Below are 25,587 nucleotides of genomic sequence, written 5' to 3' on the forward strand. Positions count from 1 at the left end.
TTACATTACGTATTAAGGCTATAGCTAGATTTCAGAAATTCAAATATTAGTTCGTATTATTTTACGCTGCTGAACAAGCTTTGTTTTTCAAACTTAACTACATATGGATACTGCAACTTCCAATACCACAAACGGCGATACTCCTGTGAAAATAAGTAAAAAGTATATTGCTTTATTTAAATATTTTTATTGGCCTGTCAAAAAAGTGTTTAAATTTAGAATGTATGTAATTTGGCAGTATTAGTATATTATTACTGTATATTGTACTGGTATAAAGATAATATAGAAATTTATATATATATATGTGTATATTCTATACATAAATAACGTTTGTAGGTTAGGTTGGAAAGTATGGCAGTATTCAACGAGAAATCATAATTTGTGCTTCATAGACAAAATCTGTGACCTGCCGTTTCGATTGTTTAAGATACTTATGCAATATAAATCAGTGTGTACCGCTATATACTGAATAGTATATATATATATATATATATCTATTTAAGAAAATATTTGTTGTTAGCTTCGATGAGTCTCGTTTATGTAATTGCCACACTTTTCACAATAATTTCTGTGCAGTTTGTTTTGTTGTCATAAGTCTTGTTTACAACGTATTTACATGTCTGTTTCCCTAAGTAATTTATCCCAATATATATATTTGTGTAGGTGAATCACTTCCAGTGAAATGCTAAAGAAATTGGTAACACTTTCGGCTATAAGGGTGTTTTATCCCGGTTTAAATGGAAACAGTCATGTGAATACCTATTTGCGACAGTATTCTGTTCTTTGCAATGGTTTCTTTTGTCATAATTTTCAATTCTTGAAATGGTAAATACTAAATGTTGTGGATTTACAATAAATAGTTAGTGACATAATTAGGCCATCTATTGTTGTAGAAGAGAATTGATATGTATGGACCATCACATGCTTGGTGTCATCATATTTAGATTTATTTGGTTATATTTTTATTACGTCATACTTGAATACTTGTTCTGTTTATAACTATTTATAATACTAGTGTACATTTTGAATAAAGTTTTGTGTACAAGTTATTTTAACTGTTGTTAGTTTTGTATATATCCATGTGATATTTCTTTAACGCATAACCTCACAAAATTTTCAGTGAACAGAAGCGCTTACTGAAGGCAAAGCAGAAGGCCGCCGAGAAAGAAGCCAAGGCGCTTGCTCAAGCAGCCAATAAAAAGGATGAGAATAAATCCTCACCAGGAATTGATGAGGAATCGCTTGAACCTAATGTAGGTTTGTTTATTTGTCTGCGTATTTTTAAAAAAACTTTCACAGTTTTTAAATAACTTTTCACAAATTGTGTGAGGTTGTTATTGGAGGCCGTAATTATGCCCATATCCAGAGCTGGGCAAGAGCGCTGCTTTTTTTTTTTAGGAGTGACCTTAAGAGCGATGCTTATTTTTCAAATTAAGAACAGAACCAAGAACGCACTTAAAGGTTATCTGCTTGTTGCTTATTTTTTTTTGCACAAACAATGCTGTAGACGCACAAAATGGATGGAAATGGTTAGATTACAAACAACTTTAAATTTTTGAATGGTTTTAACTGTAATTTTATATAATCAGTGAAAGATGACTGCTTTGAGACTAATCTCACGCATAAATTTTGCTCCGAAAAGTTAATGCCAACTGCAAAAAATAAACAATATTATAGAATATGCAACACTAAGCGTGTCAGAACCATGTGTTACCCTGTTTTTTAAGCCAAAAACAATGGTCAATGAGGCTGGTGACAGATGATATGATAGATGGGAGACTCACACAGATCAACCAAGTTGTCATCATAGTGTTGTAATTTGCTTGACGTTGCCGTTATTTTTATAACTCAAATTACTTAACCGATTTGTGCATTGAAAGTGATAAACATTTAATTATTAAACGTCGGTATCTATAATTTAGAAGCTTTTTATTGCTCTAGCCGTCTATTAATTAATTATTTGTGGCTGGTGTAGCCAAAGAAAAATTCTGCAACATAGGATTCCATAAAATTTCCCAACATTTCCAACAAATAATGATAAGTAATTATTAGGCCACAGTAGACACACGTTTTACACTGCATATTTGCAACATAAAAATGCAATTGAAAATCACGATCGCGATCGAAATGTACCGGAGTGAAAAAAAGTTTTGACTTGCTAAAACGAGCATGACTGTGAACGGCACAATCATCTTTTATATATAGAAAAACGAAAGTACAAGCAACGCTCTTTTTTATTGGCGATTGATATCGTTAGAATTGCTGTTTTTGAAACTGCGGTTGCCCGATTTTGCCCTTATTCTTGTGTATGAATTAGTTACATTTTATATAATAATGTAAAATATTTACGATATGACATATAAATGTAACATTGAGGAATTTAACAACATTAAATTTTAATTAGTTTTTTTTGTGGCATTCCTGACATTATATATATCCTTCTGAAAATTTTGACAATGTTTGTAGCAATACCTTCAAATTCGCAAAAATGCAATTCAAGCATTACGCGAAAACAAAGACGAGCCATTTCCACCCTATCCACACAAGTTCCATGTCTCCTTATCGCTGACAGATTTTATCGAAAAGTACAATAACTTGGAGACTGGCACCCATTTGAAAGATGAAGTCGTCAGCATTGCAGGTTCGTACCGGCTTAGTTTACTTAAATAGAATAGCAGGTGATCGCAAAGGATTGAGACCATCAAGTCAAAAGTAATTTTCTCAAGTATCCATTTTTATAAATGTGATTTGTGGACATTAATTTCATGGGGAATTTAATTCAATGATCTTTGAAATATTCATTCAATAATTCAACCATATTCATTATATTTACATATCTTACGTCTGCTTTTGGTAAAAGTATAAATTCACAAAAAAATTGCATTTTCCAGGTCGTATTCACGCCAAGCGCCCATCTGGACCCAAACTTATCTTCTACGATGTACGCGGGGAAGACGCGAAACTTCAAGTGATGGCAAATGCAAAGTATGTTCGGCGTTTTTAACAGTTGTGAACTCCTTTATTAACTCTGCTATAACAAACGATCGCAACATGCTATCCAGGTAGTAGGTACATATAAGATTGTTGTTGGGCACCCGAATATATGCACTTACAGTTATTCAAAGCCAATTGAAGCCATCAAGTCACTACACAATTTTCGCTGTGATTTTAAGTTAATTAAATGCTTTGTTTGTTTTAGAAGCTTATTTTAACAGCAACGACAATTTAAGAGTAACATTTTATGGTAACAAGCCCATTGTTGTATACAGTTTAACTTTCTTCAGAGTCAATATAATTTTACTGACTCCAAATCTTGTGACACAACAAATCCTGTTGATTCCACCTTCTTTTTCAATTTCCTGTTTATTTTCACACCGTTTTTTTATTGAAAATAAATACAATTACTCGCAGGGAATATTGCTCGATGGAGGAGTACCAGCTAATGAATGAACGAACAAGAAGAGGTGACATCATCGGTGTTAAAGGTCACCCGGCTAAAACAAAGAAAGGCGAACTCAGTATCGTTCCAACTTCCATTATAATCCTGTCGCCATGTCTTCACATGCTTCCTCATTTGCATTATGGCCTGAAAGACAAGGTTTATTTCGCACAATATCTTCTCTTTTAGTTAGACGTTATTGGGATGTTCTGCACACTGATACCACGGAAACTTATGGAAGTTACCTGAAATCGGTTTATGTAGTTTCCCTTTTTCGAATTCTGCTTCATAACATGTTTTTGTTATAGGAGACGCGATATCGTCAGCGTTATCTGGATCTCATTATGAATGCTGAAGTTCGACAAAAGTTCATTACAAGAGCAAAAATCATTGCATATGTGCGGTCATTTTTTGACCAAATGGGATTTCTAGAAGTAACTGTGGTTTTATTTTATTAATCACTACTTTCTAATACCTAATATCATTATGTATATTTACAATTTAGCTTATTCATATTTATACATTTAATATTTACATATATAAACATTTATATTAGCATACATGTGGCTGTACATCGCATCACTGACGTATGACTTCGTTTGTATGGTAAAAGCATCCCACTGCACAATTTTAGATTAAAGTTTTTTTTTTTTAATCAATTAGACTAAATAGCTAGAACATAACATGAGGTTAAAACTTGTACAGGTTGAAACTCCAATGATGAACATGATTCCTGGTGGAGCGACAGCCAAACCATTCATCACTCATCACAATGAACTCGATATGGATCTCTACATGCGAGTTGCACCGGAATTGTATCTTAAGGTTTTGTTCGATAGCTTTAAGTGTTTCTTTGGTTTAAAAATCTTCACACGACGATTGATCTCTGAAAAAGGTTGTCGTGGTGGACAATTGTGCAGCTATTGTTAACTTTAAAGCGTACAAAACACTTACGCAAAGTAGAAATAGGAGTTCTGATAGCATTCAGAATATTGTCAGAGAAAAACAAGTTGTCTGCTGTGATTACTCGATAACCTCATTCTACTTCACGTTGCTGGCTCTTCCAAACTTATGCACCAAGATGCAATATTATTCACCATATTTTCTATAAAAAAAGCCCTAATTGTTTCAGATGTTGGTTGTTGGCGGTCTTGATCGAGTTTATGAAATCGGCAGATTGTTTCGCAACGAAGGGATCGATATGACGCATAACCCAGAGTTTACCTCCTGTGAATTTTACATGGCTTATGCTGATTATGAAGATCTGATGAAGATAACTGAATCACTTCTTTCCGGTGTGTTTCAAATTATTCACTGTCCAAAAACTGTGCAATCGGTTTTTGATGAAAGCTTTTGTGTTGGAAACAATTACATCCAACCTATTACTTTTCTGTTATTATTCATGCCCAAGTTTACTTTGAAATTCTGTCGTATTTTTCTCAGGAATGGTGAAGAGCATCACAGGCTCCTACAAAGTCACATTTCATCCGGATGGCCCCGATGGTGAAGCGTATGAGGTTGATTATTCTCCTCCATTTCGTCGTCTTCGGATGTTGCCGGACTTGGAAAAAGAGATTGGGATGCCGTTGCCCGCGGCAACGGAACTTCATACGGAAGGTGGTGGACACATTCACTTTAAGTTTATTACGAACTCCTTGAATTATTTCCGAAGGGTTGAGTAATCTTTTTCAGTGCTTAGTTTTTTTTTGGCAAATCAGTCGCCTCAATGCACTCGTCTAAAATATAAATCATCTTTTTCAACGTAACTAGCTCGGTTAGACATCGCAAAACGAACTAACCCGTGTTCCAAAACTATCATGTTTGTTATACATTACAAGCAGCATCAGATAGCGATTTGTTACCATACATTTTCACCATTAACCACCACTTCATATTAAAACAGTTTCGTTCGTGCTTACTGACAACTGGCATTCCAACACTTCGTTGATTTAAGCTCAACTTGTTTTAGCACTTGGCTGCTCTTTTATATTTATGTTTTTTGCAGAGGCTCGTAAGCAACTTGACAACATTTGTATTAAGCTGGGTGTGGATTGTTCCCCTCCGAGGACTGTGGCTCGGCTGTTGGACAAGGTAAAAACGATAAAAATTATTTCTGATGTTTAATGTTCTGGTAAAGAAAATTGAAAAGCTTGACCAAGGGTGTATTAAAAAATACAAAAGTTTCCTATTCGTGGCCATTACATACTAACTTCTAAAAAGATAAGCTTAATAATATTAATGCTGGTCAATATATATACTGGTATTTTAATTTTATTTCGCTGTAGCTTGTTGGAGATTACTTAGAAGTGAAATGTATCAACCCGACGTTTATCACAGAACACCCACAGATTATGAGTCCCCTGGCGAAATGGTAAGACTCAAAAATTGCCTATGTTTAGCCTTGCCATCAGACTTTTTGATAGAGAATTAAAACCTTGATAGTTTACAAGTAATAACAACAGAATTGGTAAAAGTGCTTTATTACAAATTATGTCTTAACACACAAACTTCTTAAGTTCCAAAAATTGTTGAATGTCGTCGCAGATTGTATTTTTTCACTTTCGATTCTGCAATTATCTTTTCTGATGACCAACTACAGAATAGATAAATCAGATACAAGGCCATGAAATAAACCATTGTTTTCAAAATTGGTAGGCATCGCTCTTTGGAAGGTGTCACGGAGCGCTTTGAATTATTCGTGAATAAAAAGGAAATCTGCAACGCCTATACGGAGTTGAACGACCCCAAGGTTCAACGTGAGAGATTTGCACAGCAAGCACAGGTAAGTTTGTCACAACGACATAAGCGTAATACAATGAGTACTCGGGGTTTGTAGAAGCCGGGACACAGTGAGGGAAATTGCTTTACTTGTTCTACTATCACAAAAGCAATGTCTTTTATTTCTTAATACGGTATATTACTCAAGTATTTAGGTTGTGTTATGCCGTTTACTGGATAGGGCGTAGCAGTGTTACTTCTTCACGCAATGTTACGTCTTTGCATCTAACACAAACTAATATTAACTCACAATTTGCGAACGTCTTCATCACTGCATATGTAGTTAGTGGTCAGCCCCTGCTGTAATCCCGTCCCATGACATTAAAAATGCTCTTTGCAAAGCTGCCCCGTTGCCTTAAACTTCTTCTTTGTGTAGCTTCAGGGTAAGATCTTGAACTGTTATTGCCCTGCCACCTCCATCAACATACTTCGTTTGTGTATGTGCTCAGTTTTGCTAAAAACTCAAAAATGCAAGGAAAAGAAACGAAAAAAGCTCAAAAAGCTCAAAAAACTCAAAAATGCAAGGAAAAGATTTTAAAAGTGCTAATTGACAAATTCATTGTACGACGCGCAACCTATAAAACTACTATAAAGCTAGCTAGAAATCGGTAAACGTTTTCGGTATTTGGCACAAACTGCAATATACAAGCAATCACAAAGTTAACGTAATTGTGCTAACTCATTAACTTTTTTATTTAACAGGACAAAGCTGCTGGTGACGACGAAGCTCAATGTGTTGACGAAAATTTTTGCACTGCCCTAGAATATGGTCTACCGCCCACTGCCGGTTGGGGCATGGGTATAGATCGGTTAGCCATGTTCTTGACCGACTCGAACAACATAAAGGTTTGTTGTGGTTTTAATTTGCGTCTTACTGCAGTCGTATGCTTGTTAAGATAGGCTGCTACGTAATATTACGAAGTGCTCGTATTTTTGGTGTACTGTTGGACGTCATGCTTAAGTAGGCACTAAGCTACCGACCTAAACGTCCTAATATAACTTTGTCTTCCTATCCCGGCTTCGTAGTATACAGGTTAGCGCGTGTAATTGGTTATCCGCAATGGTGTGCACTTTTGCGGTCACTGAAAACTTTTGTTATCAGGTTAAGGTAAAACTTAAGTTATATATAAGACAAGTTAAAACGTTATACTTAAGAAGCACTAAAAAGTTATTTGTAATAATGGCAGGAGGTCCTTCTTTTCCCCGCCATGAAACCAGACGACCAGAAGAAACCGGTTGAATCCAGTCAGGAAAGCTGAAGTTCCGGTACTTTACAGCTTGTAGTGAAATTTCCCGGGTATAGCTAATGTTCTGCGGTGCCGTATCTTGTAGATTTGTCGCATGTAATAAAGGTTCAACATTGTAGGTCCTCTGTAATAAACTACAAGACAGGTTTCCCGGTTACCTTGAGATAAATGTTTTCCATCGAATCGTTTTGTATTTCAAAATCGATGACTTTTACAGGAAAACTACGCATCATACATTCATTGGCTTTTATGTTTCCACTATGACAACGCATAGGTAACACTGATTGAATATAGTTGAGTGGCATCATTTATTCAGTTTTACATTTTAACATCCCGCAGTCAGTCCACTAATTTCACCGTGGCATATATTTTCAGCCGGGAGGTGGCGCTAAAGATATATTACGTTTTACGCATTACCTGGTTATGACTTCTGATATAACGTAATTTTTACTCAATCTTAACGTTAGTTATGAATCGCATCGTTTCAATTTTTTTTCCAGCTGTTACCATCTAAATTGGGGTCAGAACTGAACTAAGTTTAATTCTAGTAGCCTTGTTAAAACTGCTGTAATGACTGTCATTTAGGCTATGTTTCAAAAAAAATGTTCTGAAAGCTATAACGGCAAAATGTAGGGATATGAAGGCTTAACGTATTACGTTTTTACAGTGCAGATACGTAAGCTGGTAAATTCATCCTCAAAGCAAACAGGGTAAGACTCATGATTTATAAAGCAAGCAGAATTATGGCCGGAATAACATGGTCAAGACAAAACGTTAAGAGTTTACAGCAAGTAACAAACGGTTTAAAAAGAAGTTATCAAACGAGCCTTACTGTTCATGCTTTTTCTATTGTCCGGTTATCATTAACCACGAAAATTAGGCATTGATTTCATAAACAAAGTTAAACGCTGTTAAAGAGAAGTGTTTGTTTGACATCATTTTATATTACAAGTTAACTTGTATTAAACGTTATAAGTTTTATATCGTTTAACGGAATAATGACTGTAGGTTGCTGCCTTATTGCGGATATGCAAACTTTGTTATGAAATCTTAGTTTAACTAATGGATAATAATAGGTAAGTAGAATAGGTTTAGAATTATTGTTCAACACAGCAACCACATCTTAATTTTTTTTGTTTATGACAATATATAGCCTGAAGTGATCATGATTTTTTGTTCGGTTTTCAAATCTTTGTCTTCTAATGTAATTGCCAATAATGCTTATTTATTGTTTTGCTGACTTGAATAATGTTTTGTTAGTACCAATAATGTAATTTTATAAGTTCATAGCCATGGTTATAACACGTATATCATTATATTGATACTACGTGTAATAGACGCTAATAATAATAAACCCAGTAACACTAGTTATTAGCAAGTCTATGATTTATTTGGTTCGTCCAAACCGAGCACTCATGTCGAATGACAATGAAACACCTTGACTAGGGATATTAGGGCGGCTTCTATTCAAGGGCGGTTTCTATTCAAGGAAATACGGAAAATAGGATAAAATAGGAAATAATTCCACTATCATTATTTATCTACTATTATCACACTACGATGTCAAAATATTGTTATTAAAGGTGCGGAATTCCTGCCTTCAAAATGCTTATGAGCTTAATGATGTGTATAACGCTTTGTGAAATTCTACCTTCATACCAGTGTCGTAATACAGTATTTGTTTTGTCGGGCTGAAAAGGTCGAGTTGCGCATCAACTGAACCCAATGTATACTGTAATAAGATATCCAGTGTCCACATCACATGTCTACTAACCTTCCTGAAATTTGAGCTCGCATTATCGTTAATTGTTGTTGCTGGAATACTTAAATTTAATCGCGATCGAATTTATTAGCAACTGGATCCAGAAATATCCTTGAGCTGGTTGGAAAACATTGAGGTCAGGTAATCTAGAAACCGTTGAAAAAATATGTGAGGCACTATAAAATATGAACAACGACCAAATTTGATGCGTTCAAGAAAAGTACAAAATAAATTTTATAAGACTTGGTAACACTTATGAATTTGTAAAAAGTACTGAAAATATATGGGAAGTAACTTTCACGTACTTCTCTCAGATTGTGAGGTTAGCTATCTGTTCGGTAGAGTCAACTTTTACTCCAGATAAGAAAGTTTTGAACCTTGTATTATTACTTCAAATCCTAGTTTCATATTATGCAATGTAACTTTGAAGGTATTGCAAAGTCCTTCCAAAATTTGTCTTATGCAAGCGATTATTATCAGCACTCTAATGGTGGTTGCTTTGTTAATCTTGTATATGGTGCTTTGTTGAAAGGCGTAAATTTAAATTTTATTTCACCCAGCTGGTCGTTCTATCTGTACCTTTTCAGCGGTGCAACCTTTTCTTTCCTGCAACATAATTGTCTGTTTAACGCTAAACAATCAACCCTTAAAATTGTATTGTTTATAAATTAGAATAATTTTTCTAATTATAATTGATATGCTTACATTTATAGTCTAACAATCGTCGCATAGACAAAAGACCTATTTACGGAATGCCAGTGGATACCCATAGTAGAGCTAACAATTCAGTAACAATTGCAATACATTTTTCTAACAGCGTGGTTGAACGTAGGTATAATAATAATAGTGTAGTATAATAATGATAATATAATCCAAGTAACAATAAACCGAGAATCAAAGACATATTACGCGTTGTCGTGTTAAGCCACTGTTAATAGTCACCTTTATCAAAGTAACTTTTGTCGTTGACGTTGGAGCATGTTCCGGGTAAGATTGCGTTCACATGAGAAGGGAAAGTTTAAAGGATATCCGGTTTAAATCACTCCCTTTGAAACACCTGTGACCTGTTTCCTTCTTCATTATGTCTCTTACTCTTGGGCTGTGATGTTTATACGGTCGTTGAGACAATTGGGGAAGTAATTGTTCTTTAGGCTGGGTGATCTTTGGCAACGTTTTAGTTTTATCTGCCCTGGTATTTCAAGCAAGTAACAAATTCCACCAAGTTCAATGGAAAATAGATCAGGCCATTTTCAACGTACCTGAGCTTGATTTGGACCGAGTTGAGTTATAATAACATTTTAACTCCCAGTCTTATCGCTTTAGCTTTCATTTGCATCTTAGACTGTAATGAAACGACTTCTATTAAGGCGATGAATTTCTACATGTTTGAAATGGTCACCAGCAATTACACGGTAAGGTCTAGTTTTATACCTCGTTGCAACGATCGGCTCATCATGCTACACACTTCGTTATGAAAGTTACTTTGAATGCAGGTGACTTTCATAAATTGCTTTACGTTCTGTAAACAGTAAGCCTACAAGCCCAAGTTTAAAAAATTAGGCCGTACTTGTCGTAGTCAAAGGTTGTATAAAAGAAGACTATATACCTTGGCTTAGAAGTACAGAGTAAACAAAAACAAGAATAAGCCATATACAAAAAAACAAAAATAAAAATATACATGATCAAAATATACAACTTTAAGTATAAAAATTAAATGTATATAGGTAAAATATAAAATGTAAATTCATACTAAACACCTATCTTTATTTCATACTAAATATAAAATAAAATTAGGTAAAAACGACACCTGCTGTATGTTGTGCTCCATTTCAGTTACGCCTTTCCGTTACAGATTTTTACAATAATATATAATAAGCAATGAAATTATTGAAAAACTTATTTGCTGTTTTTGCATTATTGGTTCCATGTGCGTGGTGTGAAATCACAATCACAAGCAATCGATACAACGGGATTGTCATCGCCATCAGCCCTGAAATACCGGAGAATGAAACCTTAATCCAGTGCATTAAGGTGAGACAAAACCCGAAGATAACAGTAAACGATTGCAATACACTATGAACATGCTGGTTTATGAAAAATATTAATTTTAAGCCTGAATAATCCACTGCATTAATAAGATATTGGCAAAACTAACCCAAGTAGCCCAGCACTAAAATGTATTTTAAAACAAGGAATTTATCAAAAAAATTGAGTTTTTGTAACAATACTACATGCGTGCACAGTGGAATTTTTTGGTGGTGGGTAGTGCAAGCTATTTAATACGCCCACTTGTAAAATGTCTTTCAGCTTCATTTGAGACCAGAAAAGTTTAGTTTCGAAATATTTTAGTTAACAGAAGAGGCAGCATGTAGTTGAATTATATTGTAACGTTATAAATGGACTTATAAATAATAGTGTTGCATTGCGCCTAAACGAGTGCATTATCATGATTGTTACATTGTCATGATTGTTTATGCTAAAATCGCTGCAAATATTCCGAGCCAGTATAGGCAAAACGTCAAATCAATAAACAAGTATACATAAGGTATTCTTACGTCTCACGTCTAAACGTGTTATGCTCGTCAAAAAGCTCGTCTAACAATAGCGCGGTGTAGGCTATGGCATTACAAACAACTTTCCCAATTGCGATTGTGTTATGGGAACTGGTAATTAAAAATAAGTTGCCCATGATAGGACATAGCTCAAAAATGGACAGCACGGTAGTTTGTTCAAGCTACTGGTGACAAAAAGATTGATTTTTAATTTCAGATGAATGCCTTTCTTCCAATTTTTGGTAAACACCTTAATTACCTTGTGTTTTTAGCTCTTCGTAAATTGGCTTATTGTGGGATAACATTAAAATTTGTCTTACTTTAAAATTAGGTTGTTTTTCGGTTAGAATCGATTTAGCGACAGTGCTAGTTTTTCTAAGACAGCTGTATAGCTGTGAAATTTGCAAAATGTGATGCTTTTATAGTATTAAAAACCACTTCGTATATTCTAAATAACCGTTTATCTCCATTAGGCCAGACTTTTTTACTTCTTTTAGTTCACCACGACTATCCTTGATGAAGCCAGAAGTTCATTTTTTTGTCAAGTCATTCAGCACTAATGTGTTTTGTTTTAAGCAATACCGTATCCAACGTAGCACATATAAACTCAAATCAAAGCACTGTCAGCGTTTCTAAGTAAAAAGACGTTTTTCTAAATGTATTCGATCATAGATATTGACTTCCCATTATCTTATCTATGATCTAAATTGTAAAATAAAGTGTACTACTGTAGATGTATTAAATACACATATCGTCAAAGGCAAACAGCTTATGTATGGGCTGAGTATCGTCAGATGTATGCCATAATGCGTTATTTGCATAAGAGAATTTCATTTTAAGGACACTTTCACGCAAGCTTCAAGAACCCTGTACAACGCCACACAACAAAGGACAAGCTTTGGAGACATAGAAATCTTAGTTCCCAGAACTTGGACAAGCGGAACCTATGAAATAACAACAAATCGTTCTTACGAAAATGTAAGTTGTTGTCTTTAAATCGTTTGCATCGTTATCGATCTTGAATAAGGGAGATTTTTCATGTTTAAACAGAGCGATATTCGCTTGACCAAAAACGCGAAATTTGTGAAGACTGTACAATACGGCGGATGCGGAGAACCAGGCAAGCACACACTTCTTCCGTACGAGTTGTTCTCTTCCATCAATTTTTTCTGCTTTCCCTACACGCAGCAATGTATGACTTGAGTTTGTTGTTTAGTTCTGTATAATTTACTGCATGTCGAGAATAAGAATTCTGTCTTATTATGAGATCGTATAATGGAAGATTTCTATATTTAACTTCGTAATTTTTAGTTTCTTTGCAAATTAGTATGTTATGAAAGATTAAACTATTTGTTATAACTTAGATCACGCAAAAGTGATTGTCCATGAATTTGCCCATTTACGTTTTGGTGTGTTCGATGAATATGATCCAGAAAATCGCTTTTATTTGAGCACGAATGGCGTACCAGAAGCTACCAGGTAGCCTATGAGCCAAATACTGCGCCACTAAATAAACGAAATTTGTGCATTACACCAACACAACTTTGTATCCAAAATTCTTAGATGCTCGACGGAATTAGGTGCACGCTTGATCACCATTGGTCCCAATGGTCTACACGATAATTGCGTTCAAAACCCGCGAACAGCACTATATGAATCCAACTGCTTTGCGACGTACCGAACAAACGAGCAACAGTCTTCGTCGTCGCTTATGTTTCGACCCGACTTGGATTTTGTAATTTAAATATTAATTAAGTTTAAGTCTACTTCCTGGTTAAGTCTATTTTTCTAAAGAAGTCTGTGATTTATTTGTTTATTTGTTGTACACATTAAACATCTCTAAATATCCATTACACTGTATCTATATAAAGGAAACATCTATACATATCTATAGTGACTTCTTGTTTTTTTTTTAAGTTGTAGCCTAGGTGCTTACAACAATGAAGTAGTGCCAGAAAAACGTAGAACTTTTTTTTTAAGACCAGTATCGTTTGGAAATCATTTTCATATGCTTCAGTTGATAGTTTTGTTGGATTTAGACCGAAACATTTTGCCACAATAACGCAAGCGATCCAGTCAACCTTCACAATACAGAAGCACCGAACGACCAAAATAGGATTTGCAATCAGAAAAGTGTTTGGGAGGTCATAATGACATCACGTGACTTTGATAGTGGCCAAAATCAGCCTAATTTTGATCTGGACACTGTTCCCAATTTCCGGGTTGTTATTCCATCAACGTCAAGAATAGTTTTGGTTCTCGATGTTTCTGGGAGCATGAGTACGGTTAGTAAAGAAATAAAGAAGGTCAATCGAAGTCAAGAGTTTAAACAGCTTGTGCTACAATTGCAGGAAATTTGTGAAGCTATTTAGCAGTAACCCATATAAGAACTCAAGTTTAACACTTGAAGTAAAGATGTAGGCTTTATACAGTGACATGCTTTTTCCCAGAACGACAGACTTACAAAAATGGGTCAAATCGTTCAAAGTTTTATCGAGGACAAAGTGTCGTCATCAGCTCAAGTTGGAATTGTACAATTCGGCTCTGTCGCCACAGTCTTGTCCTTTTTGCTTTCGATGAATAACCAAGCAAACAAGGATAGTTTGGTCGGAGTCATCCCCGCCTTTACATCAGGAAGCACTGCAATTGGTCGAGGAATCTTATCCGGGATAGATGTGCGTTGGTTAACTTTCTGTTTTTTGTTTGCTTGAAGTATCGTTTCTAATCGTTTTTGTTTTCCCCTAGAAAAAGTTTTGTAATTTCTGTCTTGAAAAAATTGTCAAAGTTGGCAAAACGTTTTGTGCAGGTTTTAGAAAATGGTGGTAATTCAGCAGCAGGAGGTACAATTATTGTTCTAACCGATGGAGACGAAAACGTATCACCGTACGTTGCCGATATACATTCAACCGTTACAGGAAAGGTACGAAAGTTTTAAATTTGTTTCAGAATCGCATAAGAAATGAAATAACCTACTGTACATTAAACGAGTCTCCATAATAAATAAAAAAAAGAAAGCTGTAGTTTTATAAGACATCGTTGTTACTATTCTATCGTTTTTATTCAAACAAGGATGTTACTCTGCACGCCATATTTTTTGCCCAAGCCACTGGCAACGCTAATTTGGTGAATTTAACAACCTCCACGGGGGGCAGTAGCTACATCGGGGATGATTTCAATATCTTGAGCGCTTTTGGGGCTTTTGATGCTTTGGCTCGAACTGAGGATGGAAATTTGTTTGATGAAGTTTTTGAGGTAAATTATGACTTAGCATTCTTAACAAAACAAAGTGTTTAATGGATATGTAATTTTGGCATTTATTGTAAACCACTTGAAGGCCACAGGAAAGAATATATAAATTTATAGGCTATACAAGTATATATATACTAGGTAAGGACAAGTTTGTAAGTATACTTACATCTGCTTAATCTGCTTCCAAAGTTTGAATATTTTTTGGGTTGTTTTATTTGTTTATACGTTTCATGTGTTTAAATTTGTAAATTTCGAGTTCAAAAGAATAAAGTGCTAACAATTGGAATCCTGTAATATAGTTTCATAAATTAATTTAAAACCATAAATTGGACTTTTATGGCGGGCTGCTGTTCATTGGCTAGAAATGTAAATTATTTCGGACTTGTTCTTGGTTTTAATACAATTAATGTTCTTTAAATATAGATCTCAAGCGTTAGTTTTACTGGAACGTTCCACAACGACACTGTACTTATGGACAGCACGATCGGAAACAACACCGTATTTATATTTGCCTGGATTAGCGGGACAACTTCTCCAGGTCAGTTGATCACTTTACCGAATGTTGAAGCATGCTGCATAGACACCCTTATTTTTAATTTTTTAATGTTTCGTTCCATCATCATAGCTGTATTTGTGTAGTAATTCGCATCGTCGACCCCTCAAGCTGTGAAAGTGTTAGCACAGCATCATCTAGCGGATGCTCGCAGCCTGTTGATTTTCAAACTGGATCAACAACCACGAGAGCTTTGGTTACTGGAATTGCTAAAGTTTGTAATTTATAAAAAAGTATTGATACCCAGTCGGAAATTATACCAGATTATATATGGCCATTTTCTCACTTATGTCTGATTATAACAGATTATGTATGTAATATGTTTCAACGTAAGAAAGAGTTACTAAAGACTCAAATGGCAGATTATTGAGTTTATATCACACAATGATAGCCAGGTATTAAACACTTGTCCAATTATAGTGTCGGTTTATTGACAATTCACAAGGCCTAGCTATGCCAATAGCCATTTGGTATTCTTTTTCCATAGCATTATAAAATGACAGAAGGATTGGAGAGCTTAAACAAAACTTTTTAAGTTTGATTTGAAAATAATTGCTCTTTAAGCCCAATTACTATAAAAATATAAAAATAACAAAAATTATAAAACAATTATAAACAATATTGCTTATATTTTTCCTTAAATCATTTTAATTGTTGTCAAGAAAAACTTTCCCTGCTTGATAGTGCTATAAATATTATTTAGTACATATGTGTAGCCAGGAGCATGGCGATACGATATCACATCTTCGGTTGCGGACACTTTCACAATCTTGGTGTCTTCAAGAGCTTCAGATGTGGATGACCCTCCTTACATGGTTGAAACCAGCACGGGATCCGTTGATATTACTTCACTAAACCCACAAGCTATATACGCAAGAGTAAGGGAGCACAATAGAAATCTTTTGCTTACGGACACAAGACTATATGGACTTCTGTATCATTCGACAGTTATGCTTGCGCAAGTTTAAAAGTGAACTAAATTAATCGTTGTTGAAAATAAATAAAATAAATATGTTTATAATAAATACGCAGGTGTTTAAATGTTTAATTAACTTTCACAGGTCACCAAAGAGTCACAACCAGTTCTTGGCGCTGACGTCACAGCGATCATTGAAATCCCGGCTTCACCAGCGCGAAAGTTCGAGAAGATTTTGCTGGATAACGGAGCAGGTATAATAACAACAACACACTACTCGTATCTTGAGTAAAATATAAGTAGCCTATGTACAGTATACAAAATCACAAGTGACATTTTTGCCAATCAATTATTTGCTGTGTTTTGGAAAGGTGTTTTGCCATATGTCCCAATGTACAGTTGTACTCCCAATGCATATATAATGCGTATATCCAATGCCCATATACTGAAAAGCTTAAAACACTAGAATATCCGAGAAAAAGATTTACAAGCAATCCTGTCTGTGCGCGGTTATACAACTTTAATGCTGTCTTTAATTTTTTATTTTAGGAGCCGACGTAAAAGCTTCAGACGGAGTTTATTCCGGATTCTTTACAAATTTTACAAACCGAGGAAGGTACAGTTTGCAGGTAAAAGACAGAACTGTATTGATTGCTACTTACTTTTTTTGCAAGTTTTTTAATGATCATTTTCCCTCTAAAATTTTAAAGAGCCCCGGTTCATGTTCCTGAGCCAACGTGAACAATCGTTACCGTACTTAAGTTAGCATCGAAAATCTGCTGTGTATATCTAAGTTTTTGAAACATTTTATTTAATAGGAGTTGGTTTTTGAAATACTATTAAATAAATTGTAATAGATTGAATTATAACTGAGTGACATCATTGCGGTAGAAGCCTAAAGAAAGTTGTTATTTTTAACAGGTCAAGGTTACGAATGGAAACTTTACACGAGTTGCCTCAGACGCCCGAAGCTTGGCCGCGAAACAGACTTCCCGTTTAGCATATTTTCCTGGCGCATTGCCTGATGGTAAATTTTGGCAAGTTTTAATAGTTTTCTGATATCATTCTTGCATGCACTTCACTTATCAAACAAGAATTTATATTCTGTAGGAACTGTAGTTGCCTTACCGGTAACAGACTCTACTGACGTGACAGAGGTTGCCAATTTTACTAGAATTGTGACTAGCCCTTCATTTACGTACTCCGGGTAGGAAAACATTAATTTTATCGTGAAAAAATGTGATGTAGTTGAAGTACTTCTTTGTAAAAAATATCTTCATAATCAATAACCACATATTTGAATATATGTGTATATAGGACAGTGATATCGCTTGGCAGTGATTCTTTTCCACCAAATCAAATCACTGATCTCTCAGCGACGCAGTTGGATGTTTTCGATCCTAACAGTGGCATTGTACTTAGTTTTACAGCACCAGGGGACGAACTGGACGTGGGAACCGGTAGGATTGCCTAAATATCTTATATAATCGCAGTTTTTAGTGAAAAAAGAAAATGAACATTTTTATTTTTTGCATAATTCTGCTGTATCAGGCACACTTCACCGAGTAATTAATTGACAACCTCTGTTCTCCTTTTACCTTTTAACCGCTTTAACCAAAAACTTTACAGCAGACTGCGGACTAACAGACTTATAAACTTCTCAAGCAAGACACTTCGTGAATTCATCTGAGTTTTAAGTTACTTAGGATTTTTGTCTTTGCAGCTTCTCGATACGATATCCAATACGCATTTTCACCTGACACCCTGGACCCTTCCTTTGGTGCCAGCTCCAACCTCATAAATTCCTCGCTTGTTCCCGCCCCCATGGCCGCTGGTACCCTGGAGGTAATAAATATCAACATTCCTATACCTTCCAACGACAGGGGGACGTTCAGGTGAACCGAGACTTTGTTTTGGTGAAAAAAATTTAATAAATTTTCTTGGTGATATTCTGTGCAGATTTGTTTAAGCTCATAGAGATATTATCACGTAGGTACTTATACGTTTTTGCTATTGTGTCATGAAAAACTTATAGAATAGCTTTGGGAGTGAGAGCCACGGACGAGGCAGGTAAAACTGGCGATATTTCAAACCAAGTGGTGGTGACGTACTTTTCTAGAGCTGTGGAGCTCATCCACCCCCCAACCCCAAGTACAGAACCCCCAGTAACAGGTATATGAGCGTCGGGAAAAAATCAAAAATTTGTTATACAACTAAAACAAAATAAAGTAATGTGGCTTAAACTGCATTTATCTTTTTCGAATTTAACGTTTTTTTAGAAGTGTGATGAAAAATATATCTTTTGATAAATATCATCCTATATTATTACTGTATATCTATTATATCGTTATTACACCATTATATCGTCCCTTTGTTATAGCTTATACATAAAATAAAGGAAGTGACACCCTTAAAACTTGAAGTTAGTTTTTTTTTTAAATTTCTCTTGTCTAGCCATTCCCGAAAATGGAGGACTGAACATAACTATTGTTGTCGTCGCAAGCATCACTAGCGGTAAGAACTTAAATTTTCAGTCTTGCATGCACTTATTCATTATAATTTGCAAAGAAGGCATAGACCTATAAAAGATGTTATACTTAGATAAGTTATTATTCAACCACTTGTTTATTAATCCAGCGCGTCTTTATTAAGGTATAATATGTAAGTCGAGTATAAATGCCATCTCTTTCCTATTCATTTTCAATTAACTCCTTGTCATAAATTTTTTGTCGACTTAATTTGTTGTCGACTTCTAGCCAAATAAAAACGCTGCAAACCTTTTTCTACTTTGTTCTACAGGTGCCTTCGTATTGGCAGTTGTGATAGCTGCTTTGGTTTATTTGCGCAGCATGAAAGCTAGACGCCTGCCTGATGAGAGACCTGCTGGTAAAGGCTACGATAATCCCGACTTCCATGATCGTGCTCACTGCGCCATACCGAGGCCTAGCGTGATTTCTACGTCACGCATGTCTGCTTATGCAGAGCACATATATGATGACGTGTGCGTTACGGATGGTAGAGTGTAACAAATGTTTCACTGTTTGAAAAAAACATGTAAATATTCCAGTTCCACCGTTCGTTCAAAAATTGTCAAGTTGTATAAAACTGAAGCCTTAAATAGTAATTAAAAAGAAAGTTTATGTTTCAAAAAGTGTTCATAAAATCAGTTATTTATTTTACTGTGGCTCATACCCCATGTGTTTGTATCATCACTTGTTGTCATATAGCAACATTTTTACGTCATACCCCCAAATTATGATGTTTGTCAATTTTAATAGCGTGATATATGTCGCCTATTCAAGTTTGGTTTCTTATACAATCTTGTAATTATACAGCGGGGAGCGCGCAAGCAAAAAATTTTGTACATTTCAAAGCCGAAACTTTGACAAAAGTGTTTTTGTAATAACCATAAACCAGAAAAGAATTTAAGTTTCTTGTTTATAGCTTAACGAGAGTTTGCTACTCGACAAACAATGTTAACAAAAGCTCAGAATAGCTTACGACATGGAACGCTTTGTAGGTGTAAGGTGTAGTTAAAATGAAAACTTGAATTTTGTGACTTTCTTATCTCCATAGTATGATGCTTTGTAATATTTTTCATATGATAAGTTTTGTCTGTGATATAACTTAGACCAGGGCTTCCCAAACTGGGGGTCGCAGAGCGTATACCAATTTTACTCGAAGTACAAAATACAATCAAAACAAAATATCGTTCCAGCCTAATCAACATTGAAACCGCCTTGAGACCAGCATTAACAGATATTGAGCCACAGCTGGACTTGCTTTGTAGCAGAAAGCAGTCGCACCAATCACACTGAATAAATGTGTGTGCTTTTTTGTTTCCAGTAGCCTAGACGTGTGTAAAGTAGTAAGTAGGCTCTGAGTTCTGGTTGCTTGAATTCAGTCTTTGCATCTCAATAAATGTCACTAATGACTAATGTATATTTCGCACTGCTAATGAATTTAAACGTGAAGGGTCGCGGAAAACTTCAGAAGTTTGAAAGGGGTCGCGAGCAAAAAAGTTTGGGAAACCCTGACTTAGACCACACCGATATGGGGATAAGCAAAAAAATGACTTAAGCTCGGCCATGAGTTGTTAAAAAACTCACTGCATATACTGCGTAAGGATCCGGTGTTTTCTATCGCCATGCCTTTGTTAATGCTTAATAATTCCGTTCCGTAGCTCTTAAAATATTTGATTATTTCACATCGAGTAGAACATTGTTTTTTAATCTTGTGACATTTTTTGACGTTTCGTTTTATTTTAGCGCACTCATGTGGTCAGTAATAAAAGATTCGAAAAGCATATTTATTTCGCCTTGGTCTGTTTAACCTAAAGGTTGTATTTAAAACTACAGTATTTTGCTCGACGTGCAGCCTTGCGAAGTAATTCAACAACTCATGATGACTTTACATATGTGTTCTATTATTTTGCTTTGTTTATTTTTCATTTATTTTTCTTCATGCTATTTATTCAACTTATCAGCTCGTAATACGAGACAATTTTAAGTATTTTTTAAAAAAATAAACACAGAATATATTACACATTCACTTTTATTAACAAATAATTCTTTTTCTCGAGTTTTTTGTCGTTTACAGTTGCGATAAAACCTTGGTATATTAATTTTGTACATTACAAAGTGCTGATAGATGATAAAATGACCATGATTGTTTTTATGTCGATGAATTTGCAAACACGGAAATAGTTGATAATTCTTTAAAAAACATTCAACATTCTGGTAGAAATTATTGTTATAACTCTTTTAATAAAATTTCAAAACATAAGTTTACGGAAACTTTTCTGAAGAAAACGCTATTAAAAGTATCCACTGCATGAGTAGGTTACAATAACAAGAAGGGCATAGTACAAGTGGAAATCAGTAAAATTACTGTTAGACTAAGCACGTGTTTGTACTGTATGTATTTAACTAAGTTATATGTTGAATAAAAAAAGAGAATGACGTCATTATACACAAATATACTCTTATCTGCAGTTGCTCTCTAAACTCGTCTGATCTTCATTTGAGTTTTCTTCATGGATGTATGATCGCTTTTCCAACTATACCAGCTCAATCCTCTTGCGTCATTCAATCCCGGTGTGAGGTATTGTCCATTTAAGTTACTTGTATGGCAGTGATTGTACCACCAAGCACCATGCCAAACAATTGCACAGTTTTCACCGGATGATCGATCGTGATCTCGATAAATAGTACTGAATTGTTGTCCGTTATGTTGTTCTATGAGTGAGTCACCTTTGGAATACTTATTTTATTACAATGATGTCATCTCATTATTATAACATTCCGTAGTCCTTCAGAGCGTACCTGCCGTTCCAGAATACCCTCCAACAGTTAACTCGTAATTGGATGACTCTGGACCAATGGTAAATGTCCTGGATCATTAAAAAAGGACCAGATGACGTCATTGACACTTAATATCTGACAGACTTTATAATTCAATCTACTGCTTACGTATATTCTGAGTAAGCTTTGTTATTTTCAGCATCTTCCAACTCCACGCGCAGTTTATAGCTTGCACTGGTTGTGAGTTGATGGAGTGAGTCCAAACCTTGGTTAGAAAATTAAGTTACAGGTTTTACTTTTTTTCTTTTGCCAATGTTGCCAATGATGCCAATGTTTTTTTGTTTGGTTACGGTGTCATTCCAAATATGTCAATTATGCCACACCATTTTTTTACATCATGTCATTTATTTTAAAGATTGCTTCGTGCTATGTTCATGTTTGTTTTTCTAGTTGGTTGCAACAACCGTAATTGACGCAAGTATGGTGATGCACTATACGTAGTCATTGCGTTTGATGATGCAAACATTAAGTTCATCAAAGTAATGAGATAAACACAGGAATATATCAGAAATATTGGAATAACACCATCCATGAATGGAATAAAAACAAATTAAAAGGAATAAACTCATACTTGGTTAAGTTAAGGTTAAGATGGGAAACTACGAGTACAATTTCCTCGAATTTAAATATTTATTAAATACTACACATAGTGCGGTGACGATATTATTTTGTGCTTGATATAAAAACACGTTCCAATTAGTACTAATAAAAATAACGCATGACGTAAAACAAAAACGATTGGTGCTATAGCCGTATAGCGTACTGTTGAAAACGATAAATAACGTCAGTATATACAGTAGGGAGTGGAAATACTTTATAGGAAGTGCCCGTTTTTACGACACGACGTATACAGTCTGATGATTTACTCTGATAATTACCTTGCATAAATTATTTCATTTTTGCTTTTTGTGCACAACTAATTCTTCTTTGTAGATTTCCAAAAGTTTATTTCAAGGCGAAAAATGTTAGAATGGGGTATTGCCGTGATGGGATGAATAATGTTAGAAAAAAAAGCGTGATGACGGTTTCAGTAAGGTTATAATAGTCAGATGCGATTTCTTTTGTCATTCTAAGTGTCGTTCCACTACATAGAAAAACGTGATTGTTTGAGTCAAGGAAAAAATATGCCCAATGCACACAAGCTATGGAGGTTTGAATGAATACGAAATATCAGGTAGAAATCCTCAATACGCAACGCCGTTGCAAGCATGCAAGTTATAACCTACCAAGCCAAAATTCCCCATTTAAACTTCCAAATCCATTTTTATAAGAGTCCCAGTTTTTAAAAAAATCCACACTTCCGTTGACTCGACGTTGAAAAACCTCAAAGCAATGAAAAATTTAAAAAATGCAAACACTGTTTAGGAAAATTTTCGCATCGTAACGGTTTATTACTTCTCAAGTATTCTAGTTTGCATATTTTTTACAGGTTACTCACAATCCACCCTCCACCGTCTGTCTCCATGCCACAATAAACCTGTGTAAACTTTCCATTGATATCTATGTTGTAAATTCCACTCACGGCGATTCCGGCTTGCAATAGCTCATTGCAGCTACGACTGATCGACACTATGAAAAAAAGAATTCTTGCAATCAAATTAACCATTAAGAATCATTGAAGACATTTTACAGACAGAGATTAAATCTATTTTTTTATCTCAGCATTGTTAACTTTGATATGAATTGGGTATTGACACTGGGAATTGAAAAACAATAAATAAGATAGTTGCTTTATTTTTAGATTGTGTTTGTTACCTGAAAGTTTTTGAATAGCTTGGTTCTGTTGCTGTTCTAAGTTGTCCAAGTTGTCTGCAAAAAATAAGCGTTTATAAACCCTTTCGTTGAGATGACTTTTACGAAAATTATATTTGCTACGATTGCCATGCGTAGTGTTAATTGTTACCTGCGTTGCTTTGTATACTTCGGTTTAGATCTCGATTTATGTTGTTAATATTTTCTGCAAATAAATAAATTTAGCTATAAAAACGTTTAGTCCAAATTTCTGGTTTGAATACCTATATCACCTACTTCTACAATTTGAAACATGAAACATAATCAGAATCTATTTGATTTCAATCAGGGCCTCTCTAACGTTCTAGTTCTGCGACCTCATTTTAGAAAAAAAATTTCTGTGCGACCCGTTGGTGAGTAGAGATATTAAAACAATAAACGTCTACTAACAAACCTCGAGTGGTGTTTTTTATGGTAAATTCATACAAATGCACTAAATCCACCAAAGTACAGTAGCTGTAACCAGCAGTAATAAAAGAACTGCGTTATGCAAACCGCAAAGCGAATAAAAACTTAAATTTATAACTTAAAAAACTTCATTAATGTGTAATTTGTTTCACGACCCCAAGCTTTCATTTTGCGACGCCAAACGGGGTCGCGAACCACAGTTTGAGAAGCCCTTATTAAAATGATACATTGTCCATATGCTGGTCGATATATGACTGTTTGTATCAAAACATTTTATTTAGTAGTTTGTATTTGTTACCTTCAAGTCTTTGATTACTATCGGTCTGTTGCCGTTCCAAGTTGTTCAAGTTGTCTGCAAAAAATGGGCGTTTATAAAACCTTTCGTTGAGATGGCATTTACGAAAATTACATTTGCTATAACTGCCATGTGTAGTGTTAATTGTTACCTGCGATACTTTGTATGCTTTGGTTTAGGTATCTGGTTATGTTGTTAATATTTTCTGCAAAGAAATACATTTAACTATAAAAATATTTAGTACAAATTTTAGTTCGTCCACCTACCTACGTTCATAAATTACAAATGAAGTTTAAAGAGAATCTATTTGATTTAAATGATTTAATGCCTATATGCTGGTTGGTCTATATGAGTGTTATGTCTATATATGCTACATGTCTATATGACTGTTTGTTCGTATCAAAAACATTCTCTTTAGCGTTGGCACCTGTTATGTTAGTAAAAGCATCGCTCAATTGTTTTTCCACTCGAACTAAAAAGGAAACAAACATATATTGTAAAAATATCTTTATTTATCTCAAGTATTGTTGCACTAAAAACGTAATTTCTTACTTCTCTTGCCATCTACATTAAATATCATGAACAATAATTTTCATGGATTCTAGATAAAGCAATGAAATCATTGTTTTGTTTTTATGACAGAATAATGATTAAAAAATTAAAATTCTAAAACAGAGTAGTAATAAATTAAATCAATGAAGACATTTAATAGATTTTTTTAGTTTGTGTTTGTTACCTTCAAGTCTTTGAATAGTTTGGTTCTGTTGCGGTTCTAATTTGTCCAAGTTGTCTGCAAAAAATAAGTGTTTATAAAACCTTTCGTTGAGATGACTTTTAGCTATAAAAACATTTAGTACAAATTTTAGTTCGTCCACCTTCCTACGTTTACAAATTACAAATGAAGTTTAATGAGAATCTATTTGATTTAAATGATTTAATGTCTATATGCTGATTGGTCTATATGAGTGTTATGTCTATATATGCTACATGTCTATATGACTGTTTGTTCGTATCAAAAACATTCTCTTTAGCGTTGGCACCTGTTATGTTAGTAAAAGCATCGCTCAATTGTTTTCCCACTCGAACTAAAAAGGAAACAAACATATATTGTAAAAAATATCTTTATTTATCCCAAGTATTGTTGCACTAAAAACGTAATTTCTGGTTTCTCTTGACATCTACGTTAAATATTATGAAAAATAATTTTCGTGATTTCTAGATAAAGTAATGAAAT

At 34.7% G+C, this 25,587-nt stretch overlaps 2 protein-coding genes across 2 annotated transcripts; both read left to right on the plus strand.

Annotated features, from left to right (window-relative positions):
• Positions 1–7,582, plus strand: LOC143452642 (lysine--tRNA ligase-like). The gene is made up of 15 exons (XM_076953688.1): positions 1–162; positions 664–825; positions 1,121–1,253; positions 2,467–2,641; positions 2,892–2,985; positions 3,412–3,598; positions 3,748–3,873; positions 4,145–4,264; positions 4,572–4,734; positions 4,883–5,056; positions 5,445–5,530; positions 5,725–5,810; positions 6,095–6,221; positions 6,920–7,063; positions 7,405–7,582. Exons 2-15 carry the CDS (start codon positions 683–685, stop codon positions 7,474–7,476), a joined length of 1,830 nt encoding a protein of 609 aa, XP_076809803.1. The 5' UTR covers positions 1–162; positions 664–682; the 3' UTR covers positions 7,477–7,582.
• Positions 7,583–11,083: 3,501 nt separating this feature from the next.
• On the plus strand, positions 11,084–20,807 carry LOC143451745 (calcium-activated chloride channel regulator 3A-1-like). The gene is made up of 21 exons (XM_076952468.1): positions 11,084–11,257; positions 12,619–12,756; positions 12,829–12,970; positions 13,143–13,257; positions 13,342–13,513; positions 13,818–14,063; positions 14,229–14,453; positions 14,585–14,698; positions 14,848–15,030; positions 15,451–15,565; positions 15,667–15,794; positions 16,297–16,458; positions 16,642–16,750; positions 17,046–17,125; positions 17,418–17,523; positions 17,607–17,703; positions 17,814–17,956; positions 18,220–18,391; positions 18,532–18,668; positions 18,951–19,010; positions 19,296–20,807. The coding sequence occupies exons 1-21, from the start codon at positions 11,105–11,107 to the stop codon at positions 19,520–19,522; spliced, it is 3,024 nt and encodes a 1,007-aa protein (XP_076808583.1). The 5' UTR covers positions 11,084–11,104; the 3' UTR covers positions 19,523–20,807.
• Positions 20,808–25,587: the final 4,780 nt, after the last annotated feature.

Source organism: Clavelina lepadiformis, chromosome 4 (assembly GCF_947623445.1).
Source record: "Clavelina lepadiformis chromosome 4, kaClaLepa1.1, whole genome shotgun sequence".
NCBI classification, from domain to species: domain Eukaryota; kingdom Metazoa; phylum Chordata; class Ascidiacea; order Aplousobranchia; family Clavelinidae; genus Clavelina; species Clavelina lepadiformis.